The sequence below is a fragment of the Semicossyphus pulcher genome, unplaced genomic scaffold, assembly GCF_022749685.1.
Source record: "Semicossyphus pulcher isolate SPU_LCO1_2020_fin unplaced genomic scaffold, fSemPul1.0.p SCAF_2, whole genome shotgun sequence".
NCBI lineage: Eukaryota > Metazoa > Chordata > Actinopteri > Labriformes > Labridae > Semicossyphus > Semicossyphus pulcher.
The window spans coordinates 8,648,913-8,666,257 of NW_027211693.1; the positions used below are offsets into that span (position 1 = coordinate 8,648,913).

A 17,345-nucleotide genomic window follows, 5' to 3' on the forward strand; every position below is an offset into this window, starting at 1 on the left:
ACCGAAATGCACTTTCAAAATCTGTCGAAAACATGCCAGCTGAAGTATGTGCTATTTTATTATTTTGGCCAATAGTTAAGGAAGTAACAATTAACAGCATTTAACATTTAACAGCTTGAGACATTGGTAGACATGCCCATGGGTAACAAAAACAGAAACAGGTTTGGGGGCATTGGTTCAACTGGAAAATCAGTGTCTTCAATCACTAAAAATGTATATTGTTGAACAGAAGTTTTGGCACATTTATTTGGATTTCCAAACATTGTTGATGGTAAATGCTCTCAACTGTGGAAATACATTTGTTGGTGCTTTCTATATTGACAGAGAAAGCAGAGTTTTCCAGCTTGTGGAGACGTGGAAAGTGCCTACGTGTACCAGGATGCATTGCGAGCAAGCAGCTGCAGCCCCAGACTCATTTCAAAGCATTTCTTCAGCCATATACACAGTTCACTTAGCTGAAACACTATACATTGTTTTCTCATCGTAACATCCACTGCACTCCAAAGGCCATTTTGTGTTCACAAACTTGTCATAGTACGGCACTGGTTTTTTTTCACGCTGTAACTCTGATAGATAGAAATATGGTTTAATATCTTGGAAATGTTCTTTTTCAGCATAACTTGATCTCCTAAGCAAAACCTGCCTTCTGTATAAACTGTCCGTGTGTTTCAAGATTTAAATAAGAGGACAGATGACGAGTTTAGGAAACCAGACCATCATTCAACTACGATCCTCAGGCTCAAACAAATCTAACAGTAAACATCCGCCCACTGATGTGTTTATAAGTGAATCACTGAATGACACGGTACCTGCACCTCTGTAATTTGTAAAGGAGAGAGGCAGGCACAACTTCTTTCAATGAGGGTATCAAAAACAGAAGATGACGGTGAAACACGTTTGTTCTGCTCAGTAAACCATCCCTGGATAGATTAAGGTTAGAAGAATAATTAACCTTTCAGGCAAATATTAACATTGTAATTTCAAAATAAATGTCAGTTGTCCAAATGAAAACAACTCATGTCGTAGGACTGACTGTCGGAAGAGTTTCAAAGAAAAGGTAATTTACTCTGTAAACAGTAAAGTTATAACAACTTCCTGAACTCTATTAGCCTTGAATCAAAGTTTGAAATGATTCAGCTTTGATATGCTTTTGATTATTTTGCTCACAGTCTATAACTACAAGGACTGAGTACTAATACCAATGAAAGTTTTAAACTTTAAGCCCTTCAAGGTCTGTTTTCCAGAGAAGTTAGAGACCGGCCGAATCACAAAGCCGCACCTACGCATGGATCTGTTTTACAAAACTACATCGCTGTGGAACTGCGTGCCTCATTTCCTCTCCCATTGTTAGCCTTAAACAGATGGAAAAGTCATTAAATATCTGTTTGCATATCAATAAAGAGGTCTTAAATGTAAATTAAAAGAATTATGAAATTCATCCCTCAAACAATTTGAAATGAAATTCATAAATGAGCCTTTGCTTGGTTTTTTACAATCACAATCAGTGAAATTGGCAAACCACCTAAACAAACAATGTCTTAATTTCAGGTCATATCCCTCACCTTATCTATCCACCTTATCTCACATCACCTGCAGCAAGAAAACTGTACCCATGCTTGGTCTGAAGTATGCAAGTTGCACACATTCCCACCATACATAAGAAAATACCAGTTTACATGTGGATGTGGTATTCCAGTTTTTGTGCATAGTTTACACCTCTGGCCCTTGTTAGATTTATTTCTCACTTGATGTACAGCACCTACTCTTACAGTGATTGGAACCAATGCGATGCAATGAAGGATGTTCTGCCAAAAGTAACGCCGCAGCAAACAATGTGCTTATCACACGATCAATGTGGAGTCTGCACAGTCCCATGAGGTGGACCTACACAGACAAAGGTCTTTGTTCTCTTCCACATAAACTGCTGTGTGGTTTGTTGTGAGTAACAAAGTAATCTGAACCCCATGACATACAGTTTATTAAGGAAGCAGACATCTGACATTCAGTGTAAATAACAGCATCAGGGCCAAAAACAAGCCGCTGTATGTCCATGTGACTTTAGTTTTCAATTCCTGGTTTGTAACTGTCACATCTGTGTTTTAATGTCTGTGTACATCTTCCACTACAGTTTTGTTGGTGTGATTACATCCTGTCCTCATGACCTCATGTAGCTTTTTTATTCCATTTCCTCTTTTTTTGTACGAATAGCTGAAAATTGGTTTCAGTGGCAGGTACCATAGAAAAGAAAAACAAGCCAAGACTGGTGGTTTGGTTTTATTCCTTACCCTTCTGACCACAAAGATAAAACACGGTGACACAAAGAAATGAAAGACGACTTTATCTGCATTAGAAATGCTGCTATTTCTGGATTTTAAATCCCCCTGGCCAATCGTCCCTGAGATAGAGAGCACCTCTTAGATATAAATGCCATCCCGAGCCCTGCAGCTTTGCCTCCTCACATCTTTTCTCTCTCCTGTGCAACAATGTGGCATATCATCACTATTATAACACAAATGTCTCCAATACATCTGAAAGAAAGCCTGACCAGACTGTGAACATCGATTTGTTTTACTATGAAGAATTCCTGTTGATTTGGGGTGTGCGTACGACTACATTATAAACCCCAGGATGAGGAAAAAATGTAATTAGTAAAACATTAAGTGGATTTTAGCTATAAACCGGGAATAATGGAGAATTAGAATGATTAGTGCGAGTGAGGTCTCTCCAGTAGATTTGATAAATTATGGGATGTGCAGCAAATTCTGACAGCAACCTCTCCACTTAATTAGCTTGGCAGTGTTTCATGTAAAGCAGCAGTCGTGTTGTGAGTGTGTGCTGGACAGCGATCATACGTGTATTAGTATGTCATTTGTTAACAAAAGACTAATGGAGATGTGCTCAGATCCGTTTATTAATGGAAACTCTACTTCAGGCAAAATGAAAGATTGTGAAAATGTAAAAAAGAACAAAACTCACATCGTTCTCGGCTAGAGTTTAAGTGATCGGGTTTAACCAGATTCGAAAATAAAAAGGAAAACAATGCGCAACATAGCCAAAAGAAAGAAAACTTTAAACTGAGAAAGGCATCTAGAGATACTCGTATATACTTACAATGATTAAAAGCATTTTTCCCTGTATCTCTTATACAGAGATGTATCTGTGCAGTGCTTATGTACTGTGTGAGGTCTTGCTCTGCCTGTGTTTACCATGTCAGGTTGTGGCATCAGTTGTGTAGTGTTCTCTGCAACAATGTCGAAAAGACAGGCATTAAAAACTCAAATGAAACTCTAAAACACAACACAAAAACTACCTTTGCGACAACTTGAAATTTGGCCTGAAGACCATACTCGTGAAATATAACAAAATATGTTTGACAGGACAACAAACAACTGAGTTGAGTACAACGAATGTAAAACTGCACAAAACTGACACATGATGAGAAACGAGGAGCAACCGCAGCCGGATCTGCAAAATGTGAATTGTTCAGGAAGTCAAAAAGCTGATAGAGTTTGAAAGGGTCATACATTTTACTTCTACAACACCATACTCAGCTACAACTTAAATTTTTTCCACTTATTGTCAAAGTTTTGTTTTTGTTTGCGATCCCCCCTCCCCTGCAGAATTCTGTTACTTTTGCTGTAACTGCTGCCCACTCTCCCCTCAGGCACTTAAGTTTCATTTTGCGTTTTGCTGGCTGGAACTGTTCCAAAACTTTGCACTTGCAGTGGAAATGAATTCCTCTTTCAGGACCTCCCAGCGGCTTGACATCAGCAAGTGGCTTCATAGTCATTGTGGCTTCTTTTATGACAGAGTGAAGTTAATGCTCATCACTGTATTATATGACTTCCCTAAGAATAGACCTGCGTGTGATGACTCTCCAAAGAGATGTCTGGGTTACAGGAGGCAGAGGATGTGTGAGGGTGTGCTCGCTTATGTGTGTCTTTAAGTGAAGAATTGTGCCCTTGTTTTTCTGTGTTAAGAGAGTGTACTTATATGTCAGTAAGCAGGTGACTTTGAGGCATTTCACTGTAAATTACTAGTTTGCTGCAATCAAAAACATCCGTCCATCACCTATAATCCCAGCTATCATTGGGTGAGAGGCAGGTACACCCTGGTCAGGTCGCCAGTGTATCACTTGGCAGATACCTAGAAGCTAGTTTACAACAGTAGAGAGACAGAGACATTAACCTGGCAGTGATAAGCTTAATCAGAGTTTTGATTGAAAGGGCTTGAATGAAACGGACATTCATTTAAAAAACACACTCTAGCTTTAAAAAGTTTGCCAGGACATTATCCCCATAAGGAGCAGTATATATCATATCATGACAAATCAAGAAGATGTAAGTGAAGGAGTGTGTACACAGACATGTGTACATGTCTAGATCAGTGTCTCTGTGGTGCTGTATATAAGTGTTTGTCTGTAGGCCGCGTCTGCTGAGCTCCTGGGGCCGTCCCTCCAGTGCTTTGTGCTCCAATAAAAAGTGGACCAGTGATGAGAATTTGTTTCGTCTCATTAATTGGGTCACTTTATTAATTATTCAGCAGAATTCAGTGCTTGTCTCTCTCGTCACATAAATAAGAGTGGAACTACTGTGAACCTTGAATTAAATGATGTAAATTTTCCCCTCAAAGCCCATATATAACGAAACTCAAGCAAACTGACTGAAAAACAGCAATACATACTTTTTGTAATAGGGGCAAACGTGTAGTCATGAGTTTATTATTAATTATTTATTAATGACGTGACAAACCACTCACCCCTCTACCACCTCTATACGGGTAAAGCTGGAATATGAGGAGGCTAGAATAAAAGTCTTGGAAAAGAGAAAGGCCATCTTAATAAAAAAAAAAATCTATGTGCTTGAATGGTCTTTGGAAATGAAATGTACTGAAATCACTGAAATGTGATCAAAAATGAGACTTTATGGACATGTATATTCACTTATATATAGTTAAAGGCAGAAACAGCTTTGGCAAACACAACCAGAAGGCATATTGACACCAGAAAATAGGGAGTTCAAAAGATATGTTTGTCTTCTGTTGACAGGTAAACAAAAGTCTTGTCATCTTTATGACATTCATTTTGAAAATGCTACACAGTCCCTTTGACAGTATAGCATCATATTGCTTCTCTTCTCCTTTGCTTTTTGTAAACATGTGCTTTAAATCTGCAAAACCTGAATGTTGTGCAATCCACTGTGAGACGGCTCTTGGCCATTCTGGCTGTGTTTTCCATGTTTTTACTTTTACAAAATTGCCACCATTACAATCGATTGGCTGTGTTTTGGTCACTCAGCAGGGCGTTGACATTGGGACTATGGATGCAAATGAGCATTCTAGCTGCCTCCGGTGTGTTTACATCCGGCATTTTTGTACTCAGTAAAATCGAGAGGTGAACCTCCAGCATACCCCTTTTTTTGTTTTTACTTTTTTGCACAATTTTCAGATCTGTTCCTGAGCATTTATACCTCCATTTGATTGTAACTGAATTCTGTGGCTTTGGGAGAGAAAGAGCACCGGCCACAAAACAATCAGTGATGTGGTGGTAGACGTCTCTGACCACTAAGGTCAGCCCTTTAAGATATCGCAGATGGAAATGATATGAGGACAAACTCCACGAATCTGAACTGACTGACTGAGATTAGAAGTGAAGGGAGCTGAATGTTCAGTCACTGTTGCCTACATTAACATTAATTAGACCCAATATGATAAGCATGAATTACTAAGCCCATAATGTTGAGATCTTTTGTGTTAATAGTGTTGGACACCCAGGGACTGAAATAGACTGCTGAAATGCATGCTGGGTAACAGCATGAAGCAGGGGTCTTCCACTTGGCCGGAACAGAAGGAACGATCTTGTATCTGTCTTTCTATCATTACAAATCCATGCAGGGTTATGTGAATTCAGAGCTGATTAGGAGCGACTGAAATAGCTCACGCTGTTCTTTTAATAAGCTATTGTGTGGCCTTTCAATGGTTGGCAGGCATTATGCAACGTGCTGTGTAACTACGCAGTACACACACTTATGCATGAGCTAAGACATGGTACGTTGATAAACAAACACACGTGGGCTGTTGTTGAGAGGGATGTAAGGGATGTAACCATTGAGAATAGTTGACAAGCTGCTGTGCTTCAAAACGACCACAGCACTGGTGACCACATGTTCAAACTCGTGCTGTGAAGGCAGACATTGTTCAGATGAGGGAAATCAAGGATAGTGGAGATTCAAAACTGTAAACATAATAAATATGTAAAGGTGAGTTTTTGATAAAATGTAAACATTTGTGTAAATGATTCATGAGGATTTAAATTATTTCCATTTGATGGAACAGCGCAGACATTAAACACACAGGGTCGTGAGTTGGGACATTTCCTGTACTCCTTTTTCCATCCTGGTAACTGTAGCGGAAACCTAATGCTTGCAGGTTCTCCTTGACCTGAACCATGCAAACCGTGATGACATAAAAGGACTTGTCATATTCATATAAACGAATATATATATGTGTAAATCTGAATGACAATATCTAAACTTATTTACTGAATCTGCATAGACTTTCCTTTAAACTTGTGTAAAGTTAAGCTATAAGTCTACAAATACAAACATTTTACATACCAATTATCTTGCATGTATAACTCTTCCATGTCTACTAATCATTAGTATTTGGTCTGTGCTTGTTTTTTGGATAGAAACAATTATATTCAATAATAGAACAAAAGCTTCCTAGTTGGAACGCAACCTGCCAACCTCCTTCATCGGTTTAATTCAGTTTTCCGTTGTTCAACACCCTCCATTAATGACTCATCGCTGATTACAATGCTCAAAACTGATGGAAACACCAAATGCTTCTCAACATAGCACCAAGGTTCAACTTTCAGTCAAAACATTATCAGTGTGGAAAAGTTTAAACAAGAAACTTAAACAAGCAGATACAGAAGTTATTCTGTCCGACAGCGTGGAATAAGAGGATCTTGTCAACCTCCAAGCTTCCTAACAGGAAACAAAAGGGGGAGACCGTAGCTCATGACCCAGCAGGAACCCAGATATATTCATGTGGATACAGACGCCAAGTTAATTACCCAATAAAATGCAGAATAAAATCATTAAAACGTTTGGGTATGTTGGGTTACTCAAGTTCGGGTTCAGCTACGGTTCAGTAATTCTGGCTTTATCAGATGAAACATAATCATAACAAGGCTGCTGATGTTCATTATTACTGCATGATTACCAATAACATTATAACCATTCAAATTCATCTCACTCTAAATGGCTCTTTGTGGGGAGGAATCTAATCTGTAATGCTAATACATTTCACCACCACTGCTGACATGTTTCTAGCTGTGTACAGAAACACTTCTGCTTCTCTCACCTTTATGTGACATGCCGAGATTGATAGCTCTAAAAGAAATCAGGCTAATGTGATTACATGGAATAGTACTGTCATTTAAAAATCTGTTAATCAGTTTATGCTCATTTAGATTTCAAGATTGATTCACCTGATTTAACCTGGTGAAAAGGTAAAATAAGACACTAATCAGAGCATTGCATTAATCTGGTTCTGGTGAAATAATCAGTGTTTATGTAAATGTCATGATTGAATCTACGAAATGTTCTCGTGAGATTTATCCAAACAGAGCTAAGCCAAATTTTCCGCCTCAAATACCCAACATTCAAATAGAAAATAATGAGATATAGAATCAACTATGCACTGAACTGCACATCTGCTCTATGCTGTAGATTTGATCAACCAACGACAACAAGCCCGCCTGTGTTATAGCCGGAGCATTTGAGCATGAGTGTGTGAGTTTGAGCCTGACTGGCATCTGTGTGAATCAAAGCCCAACCCCCTTCAGCACTACTCCAACCCAGTAAACATCACTCAATCACGTTTACAACCACAGCTCTTTGGAGGCTACTCTGTGATTTGACCCTGCCAACAACAGAGTAATGTGTGATGCAAGAGTGAAAAGTCTTTGGATTGTACTCTGTACAGTTTATTTCACATATTCCCAAATATTTGATACATTTTATTGTTTCGTTTTGTTTCAGTCAGTCTTGTCCTGCTCTGATAAAACCATCCTATGTAAAATAGTTAAATAAAACTTTCAGTGGCACTATGTTACCATCCATGGTACAATCAATAAGATGCTGCATTGGTATGCTGCTTCACCTGCGAGTTGTGAACACAGGTCACAGTAAATATTTATCTTTTTCTCAATCACCACTGGGATTAAACCAGCTTCAGTCTTCACTGGTTGTCAGATATTTGGAGAAACCAGATGATGCACGAAAAGATTGTAAAAGTCAGGAGTCATCTTCTTGATCCATTTTTGTCATTTCATTTGTATTTTAAGTGGAGTGTAATTTTAAGTGCATCTCTGTCAGAGGGCTATCTATACATATATACTTCCATTGTGTCAGTTAGACTAAAAGAAGTGTTTTCATACAAAAATAAACACACTGTTTTGACCATATAAGCATTCCATATAATATACTGTATAAGTCCATACAGCAGGTGTTTTCGTCAAAAATTAGACAGCCAAGAAAGCGGAAATCAGCTGGCATGCGCACCTGATCTAACTCTTAACATTCACTCATATTATAAATTAAAATTCAGTCCTTCCCTCAGTCCCTACAAAGCCCTTGTACAGAAGGTGTATTTTAAAAAGAGCATTAAGTTTTCTTTTTCATTTCATTGCGTGAGGAAGAAATAAACAAACCTACGAGTTAGCATGGGCAGCAATTGCGGCAATGGCTGAATAGAAAACCTACACAGAAACTACAACAAATTAAACAATAATTGCACTATTCTTTCAACTTGCTATATCTCTTTTTTTATTGTAGTTTATTTTACCAACGTATAGTCTTATGGAATAAATGTTTAGGAGTTAGAAGTTAATTCGTCCTAGGTGTTTGTAGGTTGTAAATGTCATGTATAATTCATGTACTAATCTAAACCCTGTGTTAGCAAACACATATTTTACAGATTTCACTGGCACTTCACGTAGTCAACTGTTTAGTAGGTTCGAAAAGATTTGTTGTCAGAATAATGTTAAACAAGTAACTCCTGGATTACCTTGCAGAGTAACAGTTTGTTAATATGTTGCTTTCTTCTATCACAGAATTCACAGCATTTCCTGTTAGGGCTGGGCAATATGACAATATAGCTGAACTGCTGTAAGCCAATTTTTACGTCATTTTGACAACGCTTTACATTCAGATCCTTGCACGTGGGAGTGAACCTGGAGCGAACCATAGAGGGAGGCGCTGTTTATTAACATGGACATTAACGTGCATAAAAAGGACTCTGGCTCAGCCCAAGCGAAAACAGAAACTCAGTACTTGTCAAGTATTTAATTCACACAGGATTATCCAAAAATAGGCTTTGCCATGTGGTTATTTCATATAGATTAATTATTTGTTAAATTACCAGAAAACAAGATATCTATCGTGATATAGGATTTTGGCCATATCGCCCAGCCCTATTTCCTGTCTTGGTAAATAAGGTGTTTATATGTATTTATTTTCTGGCATATTTAATCTCCTATCTCATCCCCTGCCATTTCCTTGTCTTCACCCTTACCCGGGTGTCTTGTACCCCTCTTAATCCAATTTTCACACTTCTTTGAAAATAAATATCACCCCTGCCACTCCTCTGTTCCTGGCTGTCAGCTTCCTAGTGGCAGTAAAAGGAGTCCGGGCCTGGGCTCGGTACTCATCCCTCTCCTGACTGTAATTGCTTCATTAGAGCCTCTGCAGCGTCTCTGCCTGGTAGCTGGGGAGATTTAATAAGAGCTCGGAGGATGCTCTCAGACTCTGGCGTCTGGGCTCCTTGGATATTGCTTTGGAATTTCTAATAACCGGGCTTCGTTCCAACAAAGACAGAAAGTCAAAGAACATCAAACTAAGTACACTCCTGGATGCCTTCAGTCTAGCACAAGAGGCAACCGCAGCTCTCCTAAGCCTTTTGTTCTGTGGCTGCATCCCCAGCGGCTACTGTTTCTTCTACCGCTGAGACTACAAAACAGAGAGGATTGAGTTTCCGGTGGTCCATTTTCTGAGAGATGAGTTTCAGCGAGGTGCAGGACAGCCCGATGATGTAATAGGCTCATATAGAGGAAGTACAAAGTACACTAAAAGATTTACTTCGAGCCTTTTACAGCCACTCCGTCCTATTTTTCTACATTACTTGACCCCACTCTTATTTTGAAACTTTCATAGATTTTATAATACTACGTCCCAGAAGCCCTCTAAAGGATACTGTCACCATCCCCTTCAATGCAAATTAGCCATTAAGAGATCCCTTTTTATTGCACTTTCAAAGTAAGTGATGGGAAAGAAAATCTACAGTCCTAGTTCTGTGCAGAAATATATTTTTTAGCTCATCTGAAGTTAATATAAAGCTTCGGCACTCTGAGCTAGACAAATCAAGTGAGTATATTCTAAAGTAACTGTCTTTTCAGCATAAAATTACCACCTCTTTGTGTGTCACTGAAAAGCTGCAGTGGAGGAATAGCAACAAAAAGAGGGAATTTTAAAATAAAAACACTGAAGGTTTGGGAGGCATCTATTATTTATGATAGAGCCAACGCTGGAGAAAAGTTCAACAAGATATGGAGACCATACTAAGTAGTCTTTATAAAAACTCAAATTAGGACTGAAAGTTCAACAAAGTCATGACCTTTTCACAGTTATACAGTTTCTAATCTTTGAATGATTTTAACTGGCCTGAGGCTGCGTTTTTTAATGAAACATTTTCCAAACATTGTACCAGTGTACATAATCAACCTTGTCCTACTGTAGTTATTTCCCAATGTATTATAATTTCAAATATTCCTTACTAGGCTGCACAATCAATCGCATTTTCCTCGTCATTGTGAAAGAACAGCACTTGTTACAGAGACGATGTGTAACTGTGTAAAACATGCCGAAAGACAGGAACTTCAGTTACAGATCACATGCACATTTTAACATTTGATTATCATAGCAAGTCACAACTTTGAGCTAGTTATCGCACATTGCTGCAGGCCTATTCCAAACCTTTTCTCATTTGATGCTTGCTCCTATTTTATTTCAGTATTACAACAATGAGTCACAACTACTGAAATCTGGAACATTTGCAATTGAGGAATTAATTCAATTAATAGACTCGCTGCTTTTCCCTGGATACAGTCAGCTTCAGATTCAGAAGTTATAATTTGTATACAAGAAAGCAGAGAAGAATAATACGGTGTGGATTAAAGTGAAGATGCCTGTCATTAGAACATATGATACTGTGTAGAGTAGAATAATCAAATTCAAAGATATATTGTGTATCTGTGAAATCTTAGTATCATAGAGTCACGTTGACTTAATGTATTCACAGTAGATGAAACAGTATGAATCGGCCACTGATTATAATGACAGGGCTTAGACTGAACAGTATGAAGGATGTTGCCACTAGTATCCACAGTAGGACTTTACTATATATAGCAAACAGCATGGGGGATGGGGAAGGCTGATGACCGTGTGTGTGTTTGTGTGTGAAACAGACGCACGAGATGACCAGGGGTGTATGTGTGTACAGTGTTTTTGCTAAATGTGTGTACAAGTCTGCGTGAGTACAACACAGTAAAACAGTACAATTCCTGTGTTTGTTTGCACGCATGTACAAGTGTGCACACAGTGTTTGCACCAGGAAATACACATCTGCATGCAAGCTGATATCTGTGTACACTCCCCAGTCTGTGTCATTTGGTGTGCGGATGTGTCACACTCACGTGATGACCAGCGAGGTGGAGAAGAGCAGCGTTCCCAGCAGGCCACGCCGGCAGTCTGCGTTCTTCCTCTGTCGTTGGTGCATCTCCCCGCCACAGTTGTCACAGCAGCGGCACATGCAGAAGAAGAGGCCGGCTATCGGCATCAGAACTGCGAACAGCAGGCCCACAGCCGCACATACTAGGAAGCCTATTTCGTAGTAGATGGCCTGGGGTCAGCGGGGGAGGAATGAAAGGAGAGATGAGATGTTAACAGGGGATGAGATAAAGAGAGAAAAGGGGGATCAGAGGTGGTAATGAAAACAACAAGAAGGGAAAATGGGACAGGGGTTGTTGAGAGACAAACAAGATAGGATTGATGAGTTTGGAGTCAGGGAGAGAAAAAAGGATAGATTAAAAGTGGGGTACAAGAAGAAAAGGGAGGACACACACAAGGAGGCAGAGGATAAAATGAGCAACACATCTAAAAATATCTGTTAGGATCTCACAGATGGAAATTCTCTCTCTACTCTTTGTCCATGAGGGATTCATGGATAAACAATAACCACATTGCATAACACCACTCAATGCTTTGTTTCTAATTCTTAAAGACCACAAGCCAATTCAATAATTGATTCTTAACTCCGTTATAACACAACATAATGCCAAGATTCTCTCTTTAAATCAGAGGGAGTACTACATAGTACTACACAGCAAACAGGTTGAGGCAACTGCAATATGCAGAGAGGATATGAGGATTACAACACATGGAGGATGATGGGAAAATACTCAAAGGACTCAAAGCCATCCATGTAGCCCTGCAGTGCATTTTCCCCCTTCTAATGAAGGGAAAGATGGCATATCTGATGGAAATCCTGCTTCAATAGGAATGGACTACAAGGCATTAAGTGCACTGCAGAAATCTTTAGACTACTAGAAAAGTTTGACTCATAAAATCCAGATTTTGCTAGAAATAAGGATCACAAGGTGTCTCAATCTACAAGTTTCATTTTGTATGTAAGTCACTACAAAATGCTGCTAAAATTCTGTTGGCGTTGGCAGATTTCTGTCACTTGGCTCAAAATAGGATTTTAATGAGATTTTGTGGGTGAAAACTTCACCTTCAGCTGTAAGGCTGAAACTGTATTGCATGGCCAATTTTAGGAGGTTACAGCTAGTTCATTGGTAAATTGAGTTAAAACTTATCCAGTGTAAAATAACAGCCGTAGATTTTATAACTAGAAGAGTTCTGAGTGCAATGCAATACCATTTATCATAGACTACAGCCTGTAAATTAACTATTGACTCAAAATCCTTTAACCAATGCAGAACACAATGAAGTTCATGAACAGAGAATTTGTTGTGCACCAGCTGTATTAGATTTAGCCAGGTGTAGCCAAAAAAATAGAATTGACTGTGTACACCTTTGAGCTTAAAAAAAAAAAGCCGGGGCTCAACAAAAAATAAATCTGTTAAACTGATAAACAGTATTTGCAGTGAATAGTTAGGCTGTTACGAGATTAATTGTGAAGACTGGAGGTTAATAGGTCAGCTATTAAACAGTTAACTAACAGTTAATAGGTGTGTAGTGAGGTCAAAGAACTAGTGAAATGTGTTGAGGACCATTGAGATTAAAATGTATGGACTGAGTAGGTTAACACAGGAGTGAAAGGAGCAATACTGACTGTTGTATATATACATTTCATATGAAAAGAAGCCTATTTAATGGTTCTATTTTTACTTTGCTTGCACTGTATAAATTAGGTTTTTGCTTCCTCTCTGAAAAGTCAACTGTGAAATCTTCACATCCCTCTTCAGATGACTCAAATCCTGGATTTCGATTGAAAATTATAAATATTCAAGGTGACTCAACATCGTTTCTTACAAATTCTCCCTCATAGATTGCCTGAGTTAAATTGCTGCTGATGGCAGGTTCTCAGAAGAGCTTCCACCTCCTCTTGTCATGTACCACAGTGCTCCCAGTTAATCTGCCTCCATCTAAACCGTGCTCAGCACAGGCTTGGGAAATTGGCAAAATTGAAAAGGGGATTGGTAATTCCCACACCGTATGTAACTTGTCACAATAATGTTGAATAGCTTCTCGTTATGAAAGGATCAAAGCAGGGCTGCTATCACTGCTCCTGAATGGACGGACTGCTCTCCCAGCTGATTCGCACTAATCTTAATCGCCCTCATAAGTCAATGACCCTGCCTTCTCCAGGGCCCTGCGGCTTTCGCTTTTTAACATGCAGGGCGAAAAGAAGTGGCTTCTGAACCTGTCAGAGAGGAGAATTCTTGTCTGATCCATTCCCAAATCTCTGTGCAAACTCAGAAATCTCCGGCTGTGGGTATAATCCGACCTTTAAGACCTCCTTGCTGTTTTTGAACCAAACTTTACAAAGTGTAGGAAGAAAGAGACGGCCAAGAACACTCTTTCTGACCTCCAGGGGTAAAAAAAATGGATGATTTCAGGGTGCGTGGAAACGGATAAAAAGAAAGAACAAGAGAGTTTTGAAGATGTAGTGAGGCTAAAAGAAAAAAAGAGGCACTGGGCATGTGTGAGTGAATTTGGCCCCGTGTCTCCTAAAAACACCAATGTTGGCCCAGTTGTCGAGGACATTGTGCAAATCTGAACGCTTGCATTGTCATTCTGCTTCTGGGCTTAACTTGTTATTGGGTGAATCTTTTCCAAAAAAAAAGGTCAAAAATGTTTTATTTTTTTCCCCCCACCACACTTGGGCCTGCAGCGTGGACTATTTTTAAACTATTGCTTTGTCTTGGCAAGTGCCCAAAAGAAGGAGGTGACCTTCCAATCAGAACAAACTGGGTGATGAGGTGGCAGCGTGTCTGAGCGGTGAAGACGACGATTCTCTAACTTTAATCAGATTTAATCAAGGCAGCCACGAGGCACCAAGTGTCATGAAACAAGATGCTGTTACCATAAACTGCTCATCGTCTGGAAGCTAAGTGTTGGAGTTATAGAATGAATTAACGTTTCCTTGTGTTATTTATGCTTCTATTTTCATTCATTATTATGCCTACCGTTGCTCGACAGTTAATTAGATCGGACATAATTTTGGATCCTTGGGAGAAACGTCATATTCACATTGACAAGTGTATTTATGTAGCAGAAGTTAAAATTTTAGTTCTGAAAATATACAAACATTACCAATGATTTGATCTCAGCAGGACCATTTAAAATCAACTGTGTGGAAGCTTTCATTAAACAAAAATAACACAAGGAAATTCACTGATTAGCCAACCATCAGTAAGAGAAGCAGTCTACACTCTACATAGTTATTTGCTTTAGTTCTAGTTGAAACGTTCTTTTAGGGCATAATTTGTCTGCTTTGCATCCATTGGGCAGTAGATTCAAAGTGACAGCTGCAGTTTAAATGACATTAGATAGCTGTAATAACATTTGGCCTTATTGGACCTCAGTGAGTCCATCCTTTTTTATCTGCTAAAAAAGTTTCTTTTTAACTTGGACAAACTAGCCACAATCAAGGATCTAATATACGTACAAAGCCTTTTTTACAACACAGAGAAATTGATTTGTCCTGATTGAAGCAAAGAAAATTGTGCAATTTTTCAAATATTGGTTGTTGGAGTGTGTTTAAGGTATTGTACTTGTACGCACGTATTTCAAGAGACCAGTTAGCTGATTATCTCCTTCTTATTACTCAGTAGGGGTATCAGGACATGGAGATGCTTTGTTTTGGTTATTTCATGAGGGACATTTTTGAAGCTCTTTGGAGGACGACGTTTGTATGACGCTCTCTGAAGCTGTGGCAGCGCTGCAAAATGTGTGTCAGTTGGTCCAGGTCAGTGAGGGGAGATTTACAGTGGCAAAAGAGTTCTGCAAATGTCAGCACGCAAAAGATCAAGTGTGTATGTGTTTATTCATGTGTCACTCATCCTTGCTGTGGTTTGGTTGGATATCAGAGCAAATACTGCTGAGAAGCGAATTAGACTGCTGACCAGCAGTTTGAAAGCTGCTCTATCTAAACATTCATGTTTATATGTGGGTTTTCATTTATTTAACATCACTGCTTTATCATAAGTTCTTTTCATCTGTGTGGCAACCCAGTGATAATAATCAGGTACATTTAAGGAGATGTTTTTCATAGCTGCTGCTTTAATACTGATTTATTTTGACTACAATTCAGTAGTACAGGATAAGACTTTTAAATACAACTTGCCAAACCCATGTTGGTATTCCCCTTGGGTTTGATATGGCTTTGACGGGAACATTCTGGTTTGGGTTACATACTCGTCTCCTTACTGGGCCTCAGCAGCCAAGCAGGAAAACAAATGGTGCTATTTCACAAAGAGGGGAAAAGTAGGAGAGTCTTGGCCATGACACTGGTCTGTAAAACGTCGTCCCAGAGCTCTTAAACTTCTACTTGATGATCCAGTCAGCATTGTTGCTCCTCCATGAATATCTTAATAAGGTTATATCTCAAAGACAAGAGCTACAATGAATGGGATGGTTGGGTGAGAGTCATAGGGCTGCACAACTGTAAGTTATATATCAACTGAAGTGTAACAAAGGTTATAATTTGAGCTAGAATTGTGCAGCCCTTGTGACTCAGGCACAGAGGAGCGTGATGAGACAGGGGATGGGGTGCACAGTTACGTCCAGTGCGCAGACTTTACCTGAAGGGTCAGCACTATGTTCTCTGGCTGAGGGAGGCCAGAGCAGATCAGATGAAGAGGGCATGCAGAAGACAAAGGCAACGCAGCATCAAAGAAAGAGCAAAGCCACAGAACAAAAAACATGTGGATGAAACAGAATAACACAAAGAGAAATCAAAGAATTGAAAACTGGCATGCATATCCACATAGCTGCATATTGTAACACCGCACACAGACAGCACACTCTCCCATAATTGAGAGGAGGGTACAGAGTGAACTTTGACTGTATTTTCTTTGGATCTGAGAGACTGTCAAAGAGCTAAAACGTCTTTGGTTTTCAAAGTTGTTCCTCTTAAAAGCTCAAATGATGTATCTCTCTTTAAATTCACAGGTTGTGCCAGAAGCAATTACCATTTTATCCTGGGGTTCCAGTAAAAAGATGGCCTTGCCTTGGCTTGTAAAAGCTGTTAACATCTTGCTTCATGGACTACAGAGTATCTCAATGGTAATTTCTTTATCTAATTTAGATTATAGATTGCTGCATCCAATCAGAGAAACATGCAATAAGGTGAAGTAATGGGCACAACAAAACAATCAACACAACAAAAGTTTACCTTTTGGTATTCAGTCTGAATGGCTCCAAACTTGTCCTTTGCCAGTCTGACAATAAGATCTGCAACAAAACAGAGAAAACAAACACCATGACGTGTAAACCGAAGCTAAGCTCTGGGGCATCGATGCTACGGTACACATAGCTTCTGTGGATTATTAACTTGAAAATGGAAAAGAAACATTTTGCCCTGACTGCTTTATGGGGAGCCCAAATCTTATGGCTTCATTTTCATCTTAATTTTAAGTTTGATGCTATGATCTTGGTGTGGAAACATTCCTCACCCTGCAGCAAAAAAACACAGTATGAAGTTAATGTGATAAATTATTGCTGTCAAGCTGGAGCATCACGTTGACATATTTG

At 39.2% G+C, this 17,345-nt stretch overlaps 1 protein-coding gene across 1 annotated transcript in view; it reads right to left on the reverse strand.

The window, feature by feature from the left end:
• The window catches only part of prom1a (prominin 1a), a 41,418-nt gene that overhangs the window by 22,473 nt on the left and 1,600 nt on the right, over positions 1-17,345 (reverse strand). Inside the window, exons 2-3 of the mRNA XM_069670256.1 lie at positions 16,987-17,045; positions 11,759-11,964 (exon numbers count right to left, since the gene is read on the reverse strand). Coding sequence (XP_069526357.1) covers positions 11,759-11,964; positions 16,987-17,045 — 265 coding nt within the window. The remainder of the gene's footprint in view (positions 1-11,758; positions 11,965-16,986; positions 17,046-17,345) is intronic.